This window comes from Denticeps clupeoides, chromosome 10 (assembly GCF_900700375.1).
Source record: "Denticeps clupeoides chromosome 10, fDenClu1.1, whole genome shotgun sequence".
In the NCBI taxonomy this organism is placed as follows: domain Eukaryota; kingdom Metazoa; phylum Chordata; class Actinopteri; order Clupeiformes; family Denticipitidae; genus Denticeps; species Denticeps clupeoides.
Window position 1 is genome coordinate 13,359,969 of NC_041716.1, and position 17,909 is coordinate 13,377,877.

Consider the following 17,909-nt stretch of genomic DNA (forward strand, 5'->3'; position numbering starts at 1 on the left):
GGATCGAAAAAAGAAATCGGTCTGGAGTCATCTAGCGTGCAGTGAACGTATAATTAATGAATTCGTTTATTTTTCGTTTTTTTTCACGAAGCGACACCCGTCGTGTTCAATTTTCCATGGGTTAAAGCGACGCTGTCCCAAGTTGAACTGAGATCCGGATCGCTGAAAAGCGCCGCGGGGCTCCACCGGGAAGCGTTTAACCTCGCGCGCTCCAGACGTGAGAGAGAGAGAGAGAGAGGGATCGGGCGCGCGCTCCTGGCGTGAGAGAGAGAGAGAGGAAGAGAGAGAGGGGGATCGGGCGCGCGCTCCAGACGTGAGAGAGAGAGAGAGGAAGAGAGAGAGAGGGATCGGGCGCGCGCTCCTGGCGTGAGAGAGAGAGAGAGGAAGAGAGAGAGAGGGATCGGGCGCGCGCTCCTGGCGTGAGAGAGAGAGAGAGAGGGATCGGGCGCGCGCCCCTGATGTGAGAGAGAGGGAGTGAGAGAGCGCGCTCCTGACGTGAGAGAGAGAGGGATCGGGTGTGCGCTCCTGGCGTGAGAGAGAGAGAGAGAGGGATCGGGCGCGCGCCCCTGATGTGAGAGAGAGCGCGAGAGAGAGAGAGAGCGCTCCTGACGTGAGAGAGGGATCGGGTGCGCGCTCCTGACGTGAGAGAGAGAGAGAGGGAACGGGCGCGCGCTCCTCGACAGCAGCGAGAGAGAGAGAGAGAGAGAGGGCGGGAGCGCGCGCAGGTCCGCTGGTGGGCTCGAGTCGGCGCGAGCTGTCGGTCATCCGCGCTCACGGTGTAACCGGGCGCCCGGGATTTTTTTTTGCGGCGTGCACAGCCATCCGGTCTGGACTTTTTTTTTTTTTTTAAGAGAGAAAGCGACGTGAAAAGGTCACCTGTATGGTCGGGGGAAGACGTTTCGCAGCATGGTCCGGGAAACCAGACACCTATGGGTGGGGAATTTGCCAGAAAATGTCCGAGAGGAGAAGATCGTTGAGCATTTTAAACGGTGAGTAAACAAACACCGGATTACGCGAGAAGGGCGGCCGCCTGCTCCCGCCCGAGCCCCGGGCCGCGGGGCCGGTCGTTAGAAGCGCCGAAGACCCACGTACCGAGAAACCGGAGAGCAGCCGCGCCATGCTGGCAGCGCCGGACAACAACACAGCGGCTGCCCTGCGTGCGACCCGTATCATTCTGGCGTGTTTATGACCCGATGTTGTCCCCGATGTCTCCTTCCCGTCGTTTTATATGGAGCATGTGTTAAAAAAAAGACGTCCTGGTCCGGTTTATCTACGCGTTTCGGGGCTCTGCAGGCGATCTGCGCCGTGTCTAAGTGCTTTATGGTTCTTTCTTTTTTTGTTGTTGTTGAAAGCAGCATGCACATGGCGCGTCCTTCCTTCCTAAAAGCTGAACGCGCCGCACGCTTTTTTGACCGAATCCGCTCCGGCTGTTGTAGCACAACGTGGCGCGCAGTCGCGGTGTTAAAAACCGGAACGGAGGTGCAACTTCTGAACCGACCGCTCGGATCTCGACACTCTCGGGGAAGTAGTTTTTTATTTCGTATTTTTTTTTTTTTACCACCACGCGGATGTGCAGGGGTGGCGCAGGGGTACCGCGAAGAAGTGACTCGCTGCAGGCTTGGCCTGAAGACCCTTCCCGGCACGTCTGTCACCGGAGAAATGCGGTCGTGGGGCGGGGAGAGAGAGCGAGACATGGTGCAGGTCCCCGATGCCCAGTGGTCGCCTTTAAAGCCCCGAACGACAAAAGTTACAATTGCGGGCGTTTGTGCTTCGTTACGCTCGTTTTCTGTTCGTGCTGCCTAGTCTGTCTTAATGATGTTCTTTTTAAAAACTCTATTTTCCTCTCAACGTGTGATTTATTATTATTATTTTTTTTTTCCGGTCGGAATCGTGGTGCGAAATCGCGCCGTGTCCGCGCAGATCGCTCTGCCGTGGAACGGTAGACGTAGAGGGACAAAGTCCGAAACCGGGCCGATCGTGTCGATTAAAAACATTATATATATATATATATATATCGGCCGCGGCGGCGCTTTGACATTTTAGACATTTCGACGTGCGCGCCAAAAAAAAAAAAACGACATAAAGCGCGTCGCCTTGCCGAGTAAAACTCATCCGCCGATACGCAGAGTCTGCTCGTGTGCACGTATGTTTTACGTGTTTTTTATTATTATTATTATTATTATTGCATTTATTGAAAATGGCCGCGCGTCGTGTGCGGGCCGAGACCGCGGTACTGTTACACCGCCGAGGCGCGGGGAGCCACCGCTGGAGACGGGCCACGGCGGGACGAGTAAAGCGGCGTCAGTAGTTCCCTTTTCTTCTTTCTGTCTTTTCTTTTCTTTTCTTCTTTTTGTAAAATGGCGACGGAGATTGTGCAGCAGTCAGTCCGCGTGGGAGGCTGGCGAGTTTTACGCCACCCGAGCACCAGCGCACCCATGCACCGGTTTAGCTCGTGTTTGCATCTTTTTCTTTTTCTTATTTTTTTTTCATTTGTAATTAGTTAAATGTGGGAAGGCAGCCACGAGTTCCACGAGCGTCAGCCCACTTTCACGAATTGCCACAAATACAGAAACTGTCACTTTTGTTTTCTACACGAGCACATACACACAGTCACAAAAGATTAACGCCACACCGAATGGCCTCATTGGAATTACCTGGTTTAAAGTGGAATAGCACATAGTTTATTTGTTTGTTTAAATAAATCTATACGTATAATTCCTCGGTGGTTCGTTTCGTCATTTTCTGTCACTCTTCTAACTGACGACTGAAAGTGTTGCCAGATCATGCGAAATAAATACGAAAAAAATCAGGCTTCATTTTAATAGCACATTCTTCCACACGAATCACCAACATTTTAACCCAAACTGAACGTGTGTCACTGATTTGTGAGTTTTCCTTCTTTTAAAATTACAGACCATGTCCTAAAAAACGACCAATGACATATCATAGTCTACAACACTATACAGTCTCTCAAATCAAATTAAGTAAGTAAATATATAAATATAAAAGGCTACCAACCCGAGGCCACCGGTCTTTGTGAGGGATTTTACGGAGCAGGGCAAGGTGCTCCAAAGATACTTCGAATCAGCGGTCTTGGCAACATCGGCCAGCGGGAGAACGGCGCTCTCTCTCCCCCTCTCTCCCTCTCTCTCTGCTTTGTCACATGACCCCAAGCGCCTCCCGGGGCGGGGCGTGGCCAGGAGTCTGCCTATGCAGTCATGCTCTGCTTTCATGACACCAACCTTCCGAGATCAACGCCTAAAGCCACACGCTGGCCGACCTCAGGGACGGGTGTCAAAATGAGAGATGCCATTAAAAAGTGAAAAACCTTGTTTTGTGTGAGAAGGTACCAGAATGTTCTAGGCTGTTTTCAAGATGAAGAAACATCACATTAAGCACAGATAACATTTGTTAGTTTCACATTTTATTGTTTGTGTAAGTATGCAACATCATTACATGTAATGGAATTCTTGGACTCACAAAAGACATCACAGCTTTGCATCTAAAGAGCAATAGAGTAAAATAAATGAAACATACTATCATAAAATCTGTGACTAGTCAAGAGCTTAATGTATTCATGTATATTTGGGGAGAAAGAGTCTTTGCATGACTGTGCAGACTGACTGTATTCCCTTTCTCATACTTTCCGTTGCAGGTATGGACGTGTGGAGAGTGTCAAGGTCCTCCCAAAGCGTGGATCTGAGGGTGGAGTTGCAGCCTTTGTGGATTTTGTGGACATTAAGAGTGCTCAGAAGGCTCATAATTCGGTCAACAAGATGGGGGACAGAGACCTGCGCACCGATTACAATGAACCAGGCACGATCCCCAGCGCGGCACGAGGCCTGGACGATAGCCTGCCCTTGGGCACTCGAGCACGGGAGGTGTCAGGGTTCACGAGGGGGGCTGGGGGCCCTGTGTATGGCCCCTCAGCAGCACTCCACAGCAGAGAGGGACGGTATGAACGCAGACTAGACGGGTAAGTGGACCTCGTTTCTCTGACTGCAGGGGGACGTTTTGTTTCTTGTCTGAATTGTGACACTCTACCAGGCTTATTTCCCTCATGTGTTAGATTTGAGGGATTTAATAAAACCATAACTATGAGAACCATTGAAGGAAAAAGTGGAAGGACATCCTATTTCAGCTGAGCTGCAGCTGGATCTGTAAACTTTTTTTTTTTTTTTTCGAATTTGAAAAGACCAAATTTGTGCAACTTGCACGCTTTCTAGATGGTCTTAATTAGCAGAATTTGTTATTGGGGATTTTCCATTGAATGTAAATCACCGTGTGAACTGGATATGCCACTTGCGGAGACTCCTGGGCATGGTGCGGATGTCCTGGGATTTTTGGATATAGGACAGATTCTGTTCCAGCGGCATGCCCCGGGATCACCTGCTCTGGAGTACAGTACCCATGGTGGATTAATGTCAAAAAAAATAATTTTACATTCATTCATTTATGACCCATTAATTATTATTTGGATCTCTGTAAATGGGGTGGTATGTATACAGAGATTTCCCTTCATGGTCTGGATCCATTGGATAAAAAGCACAGGATGTATATTCCACCATTCGGATTAACACTCATCAAACATGGATATCGATCATTCGTGAACGTGGTTGCTTTTCTTTTCTTTTTTTTTTTTTTTTTTTTTTTTTTCCCTCCATTTCTTTCTTTCTTCGGGAATATGTGTAGTAAAACGGCTCTACTGTTAAATGTTTTGGGAGACTACTTCCATCACCTGTGAGCAAACCTTTTATTTTATTTATTTACTTTTTTTTTAACAAGTTTGAGTTTCTTTTTTCTTTTTTTTTTCTTTTTTACTCTGGAGAGAGTGCAAGACTTTAATGGATGTACAAGAACGACAGAATGACTCAAGCATCATCAGAACAAGGTGAAGGATCATTTTTGGATCCTACAAAACAGAAATTGGTGGATGCTAAAATTGCAGGGGGGTGAAGTGGATAAGGTCACACCAGCCTCACCAAAGGAATAACCACACGCTTTCCGGATGAGGGAATCTTGGATATTTTCTCAAAACACCAACCTGTCACTACATCTGGACTAACTCATCCAAGGGTTCGCAGCAACGAAGCTCATCTCTCCTGACCTTGGGATTTGCAAAAACCTTAACTCAGACTTTCAAACTGGATTATTCAACCAGAGATATCACTGCTTCCCAAATTCTGCAGCCGACCGTCGCTTGTTTTGTGGATTTCTAGATGAGAAAATGTGGATTTCTTTTTCTTCGAACTGTTGGGAATTTTAAAAACCTGAACCAGAAGACTAATATCTGACATCTGAATGGGATGCTGATGTTGCAGAGCGGATTACCTCCTTTTCATTTAGACTCATTTGTCATTCACATTTTTTTTTTTTGCAACTGAAGATATCCACTGAACTGCAGCATTTTCATTTTCTCATCTACAACAATTTTGTGGATAATGTTTTTTGGATGCCATCTGAAGCCCCTCCAAGAACAGGATTACTGTCTGCCAGCTGCAACAGCCTTTTTTTTTTTTTTTCAGCATTTTTAGAAAGAAAAGCACATCCAAATTTTTCCCCCAAATCTTTTTTTGTTTTTTATTTTTGCTCACAAATTTGTCTCCCTAGATTGTATTTGGAATTGTAGGTCGGGTTACCGCTGTCCGAACAGGTTGGTATGTTCTGCCATGTGTATTTTAGCTGTCCTTTCTAACCCCTAGTTTGAACCCCTGTCTCTCTCTTCTTCACCCACTAACCATGTTAACTGGCCATACGGGCGGTTGGCATCTGCATTTACGTGCAAGTTGTTTTCGTAAAAATCTCACCCCCCAACCCCACACGCTCTCAGAAGGAGGACACTGTGGACTGTTCAGAACAAAATCAAATCCATGGGCCTAGTTCAGGAAATCATTAACTGGCCTCTAAATTTGGACTAGCAAACTCATGCTTGAGTTTGGACATATTACGTAAAAAAAAAAAAACGTACGTTAGTTAGTTTTTTTAAATGTGTTCTTGAAAGGTGCTCTGTAATATTTTAAAGTTTAGGCTTTCAAGTGACTTAAACCACCCCCCACAAAAAAAAAAACCCCCAAAAAAACCCCAATACACTCCAAATCCTTACTTAGTACAAAGAGCCCTCGAGAGCCGTTATGTGGGCAGGCTCGACAGTAAATACCGTTTTCATATTGTTCTGTTCAGGGGTGTCTGGCAATAAAATAGTATAATGCCATGTCAGAAAATAAAAAAAACAACAATCTTTTATTAAACTTTGTGTGTGTGTGTCTGTGTGAGTGCGCGCGTGCCCACATATTATTTATTTCAGATAATATGTCTGCTCTGCCTTGTGGCCTTATTCAGTAACAGCGTGCGCTCCTGCATGTTGAGTGCCGTTTCTGCCCTGGCACACACTGACCTCGGCGCTTCAGCAGTTGTCTGCAGCATTTCTGCAGTCCATCCATGCTGTTAAAGAGATCGAGCTTTGCAGTTGCATGGCCAGACCTACGTTTACTTAGAGCCTCCTGCATCTCCTTTACTCTGTTGCTCTAATCTCCTAGTGTGTTGTTGATCACTATTTTCATAAAAAAACGATTTACGACATAAGTTCTTTCCTTTCTCTGGAAATATATGCTCATCCTGAAATGTACTATGCAGCTTGAGGCTTCAGTAGAGTTTGGATTTGGAAGAGTTCGTGCAATGTTTCACAAATTTGAGGCCAAGAAATGATCATGAATTCTATGCAAATGCAATATACACATTTATCAGCTTTGTTTAATCATAGTGAGCGTCATGTGTGTAATAAATAAAGACCCAGAAATCTTGTTCTAGCCAGTGACCCATAGAACTGAATTTTAAAAATTGGGAAAGGTCCCTTTTACATGAGATTTTATATTCATTCATTTAATATTATTAATCAAATCCTTCCCCAGTGCAAGTGTCCACCATTCTATGGTTAATTAGGCTCAGAGAACTTCTTACATAATATTCAGATTACAGAAATTAGACTTTGAACTCCATGGAAAAGTGAGACAGACCGAGTAATGCGTCCTCTTCTCTCCGTTTCCTCCACCCATCTTGTTTCCCAGGGCTGGTGAGAGCCGGGAACGGGCCTACGACCACAGTGCCTACGGACATCATGATCGCAGCGGTGGCGGCGGTGGCAGCAGCAGCGGCAGCAGCACCAGCTTCGAACGCCAGCGGCACTATGACACGGACTATTATCGTGACCCGCGGGACCGAGCCCTTGGTGGAGGAGGTGCAGGCACGGTGTCTACTGGGGGGAGTAGTGGAGGAAGTTTGGGGGGTGTGACTGGAACGGCAGGGGTTGCAGCCACTGTCAGTGGAGGCAGCAGCGGGAGTGGTGGAGGTGGTGGAGGCTGTGGAGGCGGGCTCTCCACGTCAGTAGGCGCTGGGTATTATGGCTCTCGTAGTCGGAGCCCAAGCCGGTTTGAGTCTGCGGAGTCACGTTATGAGGCTCGGGCTGGGCGGGAGCCCTTCACCTTGGCCAGCGTTGTGCACCGTGACCTGTATCGTGAGGACCGAGGCCGGAGGGGAGACCGGCCGTACCATCACAGCCGCAGCCGGTCGCCGCATCCACATTCCCACAACCCATCTCCCCAGACACTGGCTAATCAGACAACCCGGCCCCCACGATCTCCCAGTGGCTCAGGCTCCCACAGCCGATCGTCAAGTTCGGACTCGGTCAGTAGCAGCAGCAGCAGCAGTGGAAGGTGAGTGGTCATTACCCCGTCAACACGTGCACTAATCATCCATATAATTACAGTTACCAAGTGAGGCTGCTGATGTTGCAGTGAATTTGTTCCCTTTTGGTTGGTATTACAGTATATAGTATTACAGAAAGGCATCTTAACACTACTGCGAGCTGAAATGTATAGCTGTGTAGGATAGTAACTCTTTTATGAGACGAATGATGCGACTAACCCTAAAAGGAATTTGACTCTCTTCTTCATGTTGGATATTATTGATTCTAAAGGAGTGGAGGTGACAGCAGTGTTGTCAGACATGGGAAACCAGAACAGTTGTGACTTTACATGGAGTTTTGTGAAAATGATCCAATAGGATTGAAAATACGTTTGTGGTAAATTGCAGATTTTGCAGGATTTGACACAATCAATTGGAATTTGTTTATGTAATGACTGCCACGACCTACAAGGACACAGAGAGACAATCAATATAATATATATATATATGTTTAAATAGAACCTGTAGAATTGCACGTAGAAGACTGTTGCACGCCATAGCAAATTATATTTATCACACAGTCAGTTTTTTTCCTGTAATAAATAAGTTTACAGTAGAAGCAGTGTGATTGCACCGATTATTGTGTGGATGTGTGACTGAGGGAGGAGTCTAAATGCAGTAGGTCAGTTTGTCAGTTTGTTCACATGGTGTATTGGGACATCTATATTGTCCATGATGGACTGAGGTCTGGACAATGTTCTCCTTTAGCAAAACAGTTTCCATGTTGTTTAGGTCTTCACCCACCACAGAACCAGTTATCCTGTTCAGTTTGTCAAGCTCCTTACTGTGTACCACTTTCATGCTACCACCCCAGCGCATCACAGCATAGAACATTCACAACATGGTGTTATGGACTTTAAAAAATTGCAGCCTATTTTGTCCCTTCTTGTATGTGACCAGAGTTCTTAGACCAGTACAGTTTATAGTCAATGTCTACGCCCAGGTATTTGTAGTCCACAACAATCTCCACATTCACCCCTCTACAGTCAGGTAGTCCAAGAGTGTAGCCCAATAAGTCTCTTCTTAAGCTTCATGTTGTTGAACACCTATAACTGCTAAAAAAAACCTCTTGACTGCTCGTTTTTGAATAGGTTGCTGTATTTGCCCTCTCTAGCCTTGACTTGTGAAAAAATGCTCTCTTGCTCTGACTCATCCCTCTGTTTGTGGCAGTGTTATGGTCACACCATGAAGTTACGATGTTGCTCCAGTCAAATTCATTTTCAGAATGAACATTAGGTGAGTGGTGAGAATTTATTGTAGGTGAGAGAGTTATATTTATTATAGGTGAGAGAGTTAACAGTCATTGACTGTCTCACTCTTTGATGGATAAAATTTATAAATATAATAAAAGTACTAAAATAGGTCCCTATTTAAGTCTTTGAAGTGAATACTGTGCATTATGCTCAGTATTACTAGGATTAGTCACCAACCCATGATTAATCTTGCACACATCTTTTCATTGGGTCTCATTCCAAATAACAATTACTTAACTCCTCCATATGGCTGGGTTTTACTCTCAGTATCTTACACCTATGGTCTAGTCTACATTCTGTTGCCATGTGCCACCTGATGAAATTACATGCTTGCCTGGACTTGAACATTTTAAGGAACATCTAAGGAGTAAGCTTGTTATGTTTGAAATTTCAAACTCAATACCGACACTTTACTATTTTACTCTATACTAATACTACAAGGGGAGGAAAAAAACAAGAAAGTGAAGTGATTGTCATTGTGATACACAGCACAGCACACGGTGCGCACAATTAAATGTGTCCTCTGCTTTTAACCCATCACCCTTGGTGAGCAGTGGGCAGCCATGACAGGTGCCCGGGGAGCAGTGTGTGGGGACAGTGCCTTGCTCAGTGGCACCTTGGCGGCTCGGAGTCTACTTCCTTACCCACCACAGCCACCACTATGTAATATGAAAGCTAAACATCCAGTTATTTATAGAAATAACTATAGACAAAACAGGTCCATACATTTTGAATAGATTTGAAGAACTGTAGACAATTAAATAACTATACAATATATTGTTCGCCCTCTGGTGGTTGGTTGTTTAATTGTGTAGCCCTAATATATACATACACACTGACACATGCGCGCGCGCGCGCACACACACACACACACACACACACACACACACACACACACACACACACACACACACATCTGAACTCCTCTCTTGAAAGACTCTGCATATTTGGAGTGATGGTCTTTCAAATAATTTTCTAAATTTAAAAATATCAACAACTTCTTGCAAATTGGCCTATCCACATCTTTTGGTTTTCCCCGATAATCTGGTTCATATCCATAATATTTCCAGTGCTAATTGATATAGAAATTCACAAACATTTTTTGTATTGATTAATATCTGAGAATAAATTAAATAAATAAATAAGTAAACATTGATAAAGAGATGTGTAATAGTGAACTCATACTGTCTTCTGCTTCTGTCTCATGTGGCAAGTACAGCGCTCTGCACTGAGCATGGGGCTTGTCTTTTAGTGTAACATGACTTTTCGACAGGCATGGGTTTGAAACATCCACAATGGGCATAATGTTTGTCAATCCGATTTGATTAAAATTAATCTTAGATGCCCAAAAAGTTGACTTTACCATAAAGTGGGCCTTTTTGTTTTATGTCCATCCTGACACTAATGAAGAGGCCCTAGATGGGGCCAGTAGTGGCCTAGCGTTTAAGGAAGTGGACTCATAACTGAAGGGTTAAAATCCCGAACAACCAAGGTGCTACTGAGGTCCCCTCGAAAAAGGTACGGTTTCCTCACTGCTCCTTGGGCACCTTAAATGCAGAAGACACATTTTTTTTGTGTACAAAAAAGAAGATGAGAAGATGCTGGCCTTATTGCTTGGCTGATGATCATGTGACCCTTTTGTAGGAATTTATTTCATGTTTTGCTTTAATTCCCTGTAGATTGGGACTGTGGCAGATTCACAGATTTTGGAAATGCCACTCCCAATTTCCCAACTGTAAAAATAAAATCAATTTGAACTTGCTCCGGCAATTTCTTTGCAAATTCTTTCAATTAAAAAAACCAGACCTTGCTACTACAATTCTTCCAAAATGCCTGTGAAATCCTGGAGGAACAGAACAGAGGCTTCACGGCTTGTCCTAATGGTTTTGATTTTATGCAGTTTTGCTGTTATTGGTATTATGATAAACGCATGGATGTATATTTAAATTTCTATATATGTTTTAATTACATAATACAGTGAACACATTCTATGTAGTACTTATAAATATTGAGTGTAAAAAATGTTTTTTGCTTTTATAAGCCTATATTGATTTTATACTAGATATAAAATATAAGATATAATTATAAAAATAGAATTATTTGTTTTGAAATGCATATAGCATTCCAAACGGGAAAAGTATCCCGTTCTGTCATGGTTTAGCTGTGCCTCCCAAAGGAGGATTTTTCAGACGACTGGCCTTTTCCCCGCCCGCACTGCCCACTTCTGTGGCGTGGCCGTGAGATCCCACCCACCACCCCTCCGTGAGATCCAGTTGAAACTGGAAATTTCTAGCCGCTGCTGGCTGCCTGCCTGCTCCCACAGCCCAGCCCAGCCCGGGTTTCACGACATTTCCGGGAGAGTGAGAAAAGGGAAAAGGCGGGGTCAGGGGCGGAGCTCCGATGTAAACAGAGATTTTAATCGGGCAGCTCCACTGGCAAAGCGGCTATGATTCACCTTCTCGTCCTCCATCCTTTGGAGATACGGGCTTACTGTATTTGGGTGGCATGAAGGCGGCTGTTCTTTAGATGCTGATGTGGCAGCGTCTTCCAACTTCCAAATGAATCATTGCTTCAAGGGGTTCTGCTCTATTTGCTGGGATTCAAGAGTTTACAAATGTAAGATTTTCATTTGCGCATCCCTACATACGGAACACCTACGAGTGTGACTGAGTAACTTGTTGTGTTTAGTGATGTTAAACCACGCCTGGTGTTACAGTTGACTCTAGCCTGTGGATATCCAGAACTCATGAAACTGGGCCGACCCAAATACAGCCCATCATACCAGGGAATGAGATTAAGTTCTAATAGCTGTTACCAGGCCTCTGAAGAATATAACCCAATAAAAACCACCATGTTGAGCCGAAGGTTCCACAGAATTGTAGTTGTAAGTTCTTTTACAGTTTAAACTCCTGATTAGTATGAAAAGAGCTGCCACTAGTATTCCCCCTCCACGATTTTTCCTGACTCTAATTTGCTGCGTCTGTGCAGGAATCGTCAGGAGCATTTTTGTGCTTTTTCTAACTAGACGCACGGCTCCTGGCTTTGCACACTGACTCCCACAGGTCTAGGATCAGTGACTAGAGCAACATGTGACCTTTACTCTGATCACCCCCATTGCCTTGAAGTGTCACAGCAGTTCAGAATGACCTGCTTACTATTATGCTTACCAATTTACCAGGTTTTGTGTTCAACGTGTCTTTATTTCCGTATTTTTTTTAGTGGGTCTTTTGTTCATACTGTTTTCTGACTAGTAGCTACAACAACATTGCACAGGAAAACTGACAGTTTTTTCTCAGTCCATTTTACATTTAAACCCCTCTCCAGATAGTCTTATAATCAGTAGTTACAAGGACCGTCAACTGTCTTGCTCGGGGACAGGGGGGTTTGAACCTCTGACTTTGGGTTTATAGGCAAGCGTGTTACCAAATCTGCTTGTATATTTGTAGTTGGTGTTTTGGAATTGGTTTTTGTGTGTATTTTATTTCTTGTAGTTTATATTTGGTTGCCAATTGCGAACCTCCAAGGAGCAAAGAACCGTCCCAACACACTGCTTCCCGAGCGCCTTTCATGGCTGCCCACTGCTCATTAAGGTGATTGGTTAAAAGCAGAGGACACATTTTGTTGTGTCACCATGAGCATTGCTGTAGTGTTTCATGCTTTGGAATAAATTACTTTTTCAGAATTTGTATTGAGGACCAAATTTTCATTTAAGTATGTTAAATAATTAGTAGTAGTTTTATCTGTTTGGTTTTTTTTTTGTACATTTTATGATTGAACATCAGGACTGGTCTTGATTCCATTGACTGGTGATCTGTGATCTTCCCCAAAAACCATGACTTGAGCATCTCTATATTCTGATATTGTAAGTTGTTTTTTCACCCTTAATTTCATTGTATACACATGATCAGCCAAAACTTTGACTGGTGAAGTGAAGAGCGCATATTATTTATTTACAGTGACACGTGCCAGTGGGTGGGATAAATTAAGCTGCAAGGGAACAATTTGTCCTTGAAGTGGATGTGTTGGAAGCAGAAAAAAAGTGTAAACATGACATGACATTGATGAGGACCAAATAGAGACTGATGGGTGACAGCAACTCCAATACTGCAGCTCTTGTGTGATGTTCCTGGTCTGCGGTGGTCAGGACCTCCCAAAAGTTCATCAAGGAAGGTAAACCGCTGAAGTAGTGACCGTTTCATGGGTGGCCAAGATTCACTGATGCATCTAGAATGCACAGCCTGGTGCCAATTCAATAGAAATGTAAGATAAGATAAAATAAGGTGATCGTTTATACATCCCACAAGTGTGAAATTTACATGGCAGGAAGTGGCCAGTACAAGATAAGACAATAGCACAGACACTATGTCGACTGTATAATATAAAAGTTCACTGTACAAATAAGCAAATAATTAATACGTAACTGCATGGTTCTAGTAGAACCATGCATTCATGTGGCTGTTACCACCTACCTGTTGGCAAAGTGCATGTGACCCCCTTCAGTCGTGTGGTGGCCGTGAACTTGGCTGGGAACAGATGAGAACTCTGTGACCAATGTTTTTCCTGAAAAAGCGTGGCCTCTAATCATCGTCTGTGGCTGACGTTCTGCTCTCGCTCGCTGTCAAGTCTGGACTTGTCACTGTCGTGTGCGCCGCAGAACATACATGGAATGAGTCATGTCATCACAATTTGATTTATATGATTTATATGACTGAAGACTCCCTGTTTTTTATTTTTATCTTTTTTTGAGGAAGGTTATAGGTCCAATTTCAATAATAATCCATTCACTTATGTTGTGGATCAAGCTGTGTGGCAGTTGTCACCGGGCTGTGGCCCCTGTAGTGAATGCAGGGACAGTGGTTGGAAGGTCACAGCAGAAAGATTAACAACTATATACTATATATATAATTACCAGTGAACATTTTGAATGCACCTGCTGATTTTGTAGGTCTTGCGTTTTTTACATTATAGAACAAAACTGATACAGGACCATGAAATAACACACATGATGTTATGTTATAAAAGTGAAATGAAGTGATTGTCACATGTGATACACAGCAGCACAGCACACAGTGCACACAGTGCACTCTGCATTTAACCCATCACCCTGAGTGAACAGAAGGCAGCCATGACAGGCGCCCGGGGAGCAGTGTGTGGGGACGGTGCTTTGCACAGTGGCACCTCAGTGGCACCTTGGCGGATCGGGATTCGAACCGGCAACCTTTTGATTACGGGGCCACCACTGCCCCCAAACAACACAAAAAGTTGAACACTTGTGCCTTTTTTTGACGATGACAATAGTGAACAAAGCAGTCATGACTGCAACTCTAAAAAAACATATTTAACTTTCTCCTGCTACAAAAATACTAAATATGTTTCTCTTTGCAGTTACATTCATTATAGTGGGCCTTTGAAGTTGAGCTTGTTTGTAATCATGCAAAGACCCTTTTTTTAATGCGTCTGGCAAACACCTCTGCTTATACATGCACGGTACAGTTTAAGTATGTCTGGTGCAAGTTTGCACACGGTCCAGAGTGACATGCAGTCATACAGATGAGAGGCTGATGCAATATGCGCTTTGCTCTTTGCATAATTGTAAATATAATTCTATATTATTATTTGAAAAGGATTTTACTGTTCTGTTGTATTGTGATTTAACTTGTAGAAAAAGAAACAGTTCAAACTGTTTAATGTTTCTTTTCATTATAGATTATGTGCTGATGATTATTTTCTATATCAGATAATTATCAGTCTTGCCTCCAGATGATTAGAGGATCCTAAGCTTGTCTTGGGGCCACTGTATTTTCTGTGTTACAGATTAAGCATAGAGGATTTAGTGTACAGCTTGTTCTCTCTTTATGTGTTCTGTAGCTAGGCAACACAATTTTCTTCACTTTATATACACTTTGTTGGCACTTTTATATTGACAAATGCAGCAATTATTATAATAACAATAATGTATGTATGCAACAATTACAGAGTTTTCATTTTAATGAAATGCATCTTTTGAATAACATTTAATTAAACTTCTATACAATATGCTTGAGAGCACTTTTTAAAAATGGCAGTTAGGCCTGGTTAATGTATATTGTAAATGAAGTAGTTATTATTATTATTATTAACATCAGACTACGAATGTGACTTTTATTAAAACACAAATTTTGAATATGATGCAGCAGTGCCACTCTAAGGGTGGACGAGGTAGTACAATTAACAGGTCCAATTAATATATAGAGGTGTATGTTAAAGGAACTGATCATTTTTCTAGTTTTATCATTTTGACTATAAATGAACATATCTGGATAAAAAATTCAATGTAAACATTTAATTGATGCAGGAACTTTTGCTACCTCAAGGACACTGACCAAACACGGCTTGCATGACAGTTTAATAATAACACTTTTTATATTGATTTTTGTCTCAGTGATTCCAGCAGCAGTTCAAGTGATGAGTCCCCAGCACGTTCTGTTCAGTCAACAGCAGTCCCTGCCCCTTCTGCTCAGCCGCTGCCTATCCTTGATAAGGATGAGCCTCGAAAAAGCTTTGGCATCAAGGTGCAGAACCTTCCTGTTCGCTCGACAGGTGAGACCTGGTTTTCTTTTTAGGCCACATAGCCTTTGTCTATGAATCTGTGATGTTCATGGACATAGGGCTGCACGAGTATTGCCAAAATGATTATCACGATTATTGTAATCATGATTATTAATCACGATTATTTATTGTTTTAGGTAAAACACATTTTTTGTAGACTTTCTGTTTTAAGCAAACAATAAGTGAACAAGGCTTTCAGTTCAAAATGAAACCTCAAACAAAAATAGCTCATAAATAATAAAAGAAAATTCACCCAAGATAAAGGGCTAACAAAACATAAATAGCAATTGCAGAGTGCAATGAGGCACATACTTCAAGGAACAGATACATACTACAGGCCTACAGATTTTTGGCGAGTAATACCTCCTTGTGAACATTTTCTGGCTTAAGAGATGACCTAAGGCAGGTCACTATGAAAATGCTTTATTTTATTTTTAGATTTAATATGAAAGATGATCATCTATTTACCTGCTTATTTGGAAAAAAAATAACTATATTCAGGGCAGGCCCATGAAACAGGAATTTTGTATAGGTTTGCCAAGAACTGTAGACAATGAGCTGCAATATATTTACATTTACAGCATTTATCAGACGCCCTTATCCAGATATATGCAGGTGTCAGCTGTGTTCTTCCTGTGTGGTGTAACCCACAACAGCAAGCTTGTATAGCTTGTATAAAAATATCTACTTTAGGATATATACAGGTGTCCACAGAAGCTGTGCTTTTCCTATGGGGTGGGAGTGGGAAGACAGACATACAAGATTGGGGGGAAACAAAATCTTACTTATGAAATGTTATGCATTTATTATTCGTTCACTTGTTATTACAGCCGTATGTGGCACAAAAGTCCGGCATTTTCGCTCGTAATGATCTTGGAACCCGGTTCAAATATGGCGGTGGTATTGATGCCTGTGTATTGATCTAGTGTGTATAAATCTACGTTGTCACCTACTGCTTCCAACATTACTCCATTACTCCCATAGCTCAGACAGTCTATGCTTGTGTTCGCCCCCTGGTGGTTGGCTGGCTATTGTTTGAGAACGTGCTTGATTTGATATGCAGCAGAGCCCGCTATTCAAATGTTAATATAACCAACGATCATCTTAATTTCATTGCAGCTGCCAAAATCATTATCGTGATTCAAATTTGTTTAATTGTACAGGGCACAGTCCCCCTGGAGCAACTCAGGGTTCATTGTCTTGCTTAGGGACACAGTGGTAGTAAGTGGGATTTGACTTTGTAGTCTTCTGGTTCATAGACGAGTGTCTAACCAATCAACACACTACCAGCCCTAAGATGCAAGTTTAGTGATAGAAATATTATTTTTAATTCTATGATAATGTTATTATTTGAACCTCTTATCTTACTTTTTACAGATACAAGCCTAAAAGATGGTCTTTTCCATGAATTTAAAAAGCATGGCAAAGTGACCTCAGTTCAGATCCATGGGGCATCAGAAGAACGGTACGGACTTGTTTTTTTCCGGCAGCAGGAGGACCAGGAGAAGGCTCTCAGTGCATCTAAAGGGAAGCTTTTTTTTGGGATGCAGATTGAGGTTACTGCCTGGAATGGACCTGGTATGTTTTATTTATTTTTTTGTGATCATAATTTAGGTTTCCTTTGATTAAAATGAAACACATCACTGAAACATAAAGCTCAAGAGACAAATGATCTCAGACAGAGAAACCTGCAATTTATAAAACTGCAAAATAAAAACTTAATTCTAGCATCTTCCTATTAAAAAAAAACAAAATATGGCTGTGATTTAATGTTATATACATCCATTATTTATATGTGTATTTATAGGCCTTTAGTAACCTAAGTGAAATGTCAACATTGTTTAATGATCCTTCATCAGATTACTTTGCTAAGAATATTCTAATTTCAGTATGTTGTCTACTTATTCAGAGACTGAAAGTGAGAATGAGTTCAGACCACTGGACGAGCGAATAGATGAATTTCATCCAAAAGCTACAAGGACGTTGTTCATTGGAAACCTAGAGAAGACCACCAGTTATCATGACCTGCTCAACATATTTCAGAGATTTGGGGAAATTGTGGTATGTTTACATGTTGAGCTTGCTTTGCTGGGCCAGTGTGTTTATGTATGTGTTTTTTTTTTTTTTTTTTTATATATATATTGACATATTTAATGCATGTTGTTTCTGTTTTTAATGTACAGGACATTGACATCAAAAAAGTTAATGGTGCACCACAGTATGCTTTTCTGCAGTATTGTGATATTGCTAGTGTTTGTAAAGCCATTAAGAAGATGGATGGCGAATACCTGGGCAACAACAGGTTAAAGGTGAGGTAGAAGAAGATCA

The 17,909-nt window shown here is 42.6% G+C and overlaps 1 protein-coding gene across 1 annotated transcript in view; it reads left to right on the forward strand.

The window, feature by feature from the left end:
• The first annotated feature begins 648 nt into the window (after positions 1 to 648).
• spen (spen family transcriptional repressor) overlaps positions 649 to 17,909 on the forward strand; it is a 28,889-nt gene continuing 11,628 nt past the window's right edge. Inside the window, exons 1-7 of the mRNA XM_028993305.1 lie at positions 649 to 989; positions 3,656 to 3,976; positions 7,065 to 7,709; positions 15,415 to 15,572; positions 16,959 to 17,159; positions 17,491 to 17,642; positions 17,765 to 17,890. Of these exons, the coding sequence (XP_028849138.1) occupies positions 907 to 989; positions 3,656 to 3,976; positions 7,065 to 7,709; positions 15,415 to 15,572; positions 16,959 to 17,159; positions 17,491 to 17,642; positions 17,765 to 17,890 (1,686 nt within the window). The 5' untranslated portion in view covers positions 649 to 906. The remainder of the gene's footprint in view (positions 990 to 3,655; positions 3,977 to 7,064; positions 7,710 to 15,414; positions 15,573 to 16,958; positions 17,160 to 17,490; positions 17,643 to 17,764; positions 17,891 to 17,909) is intronic.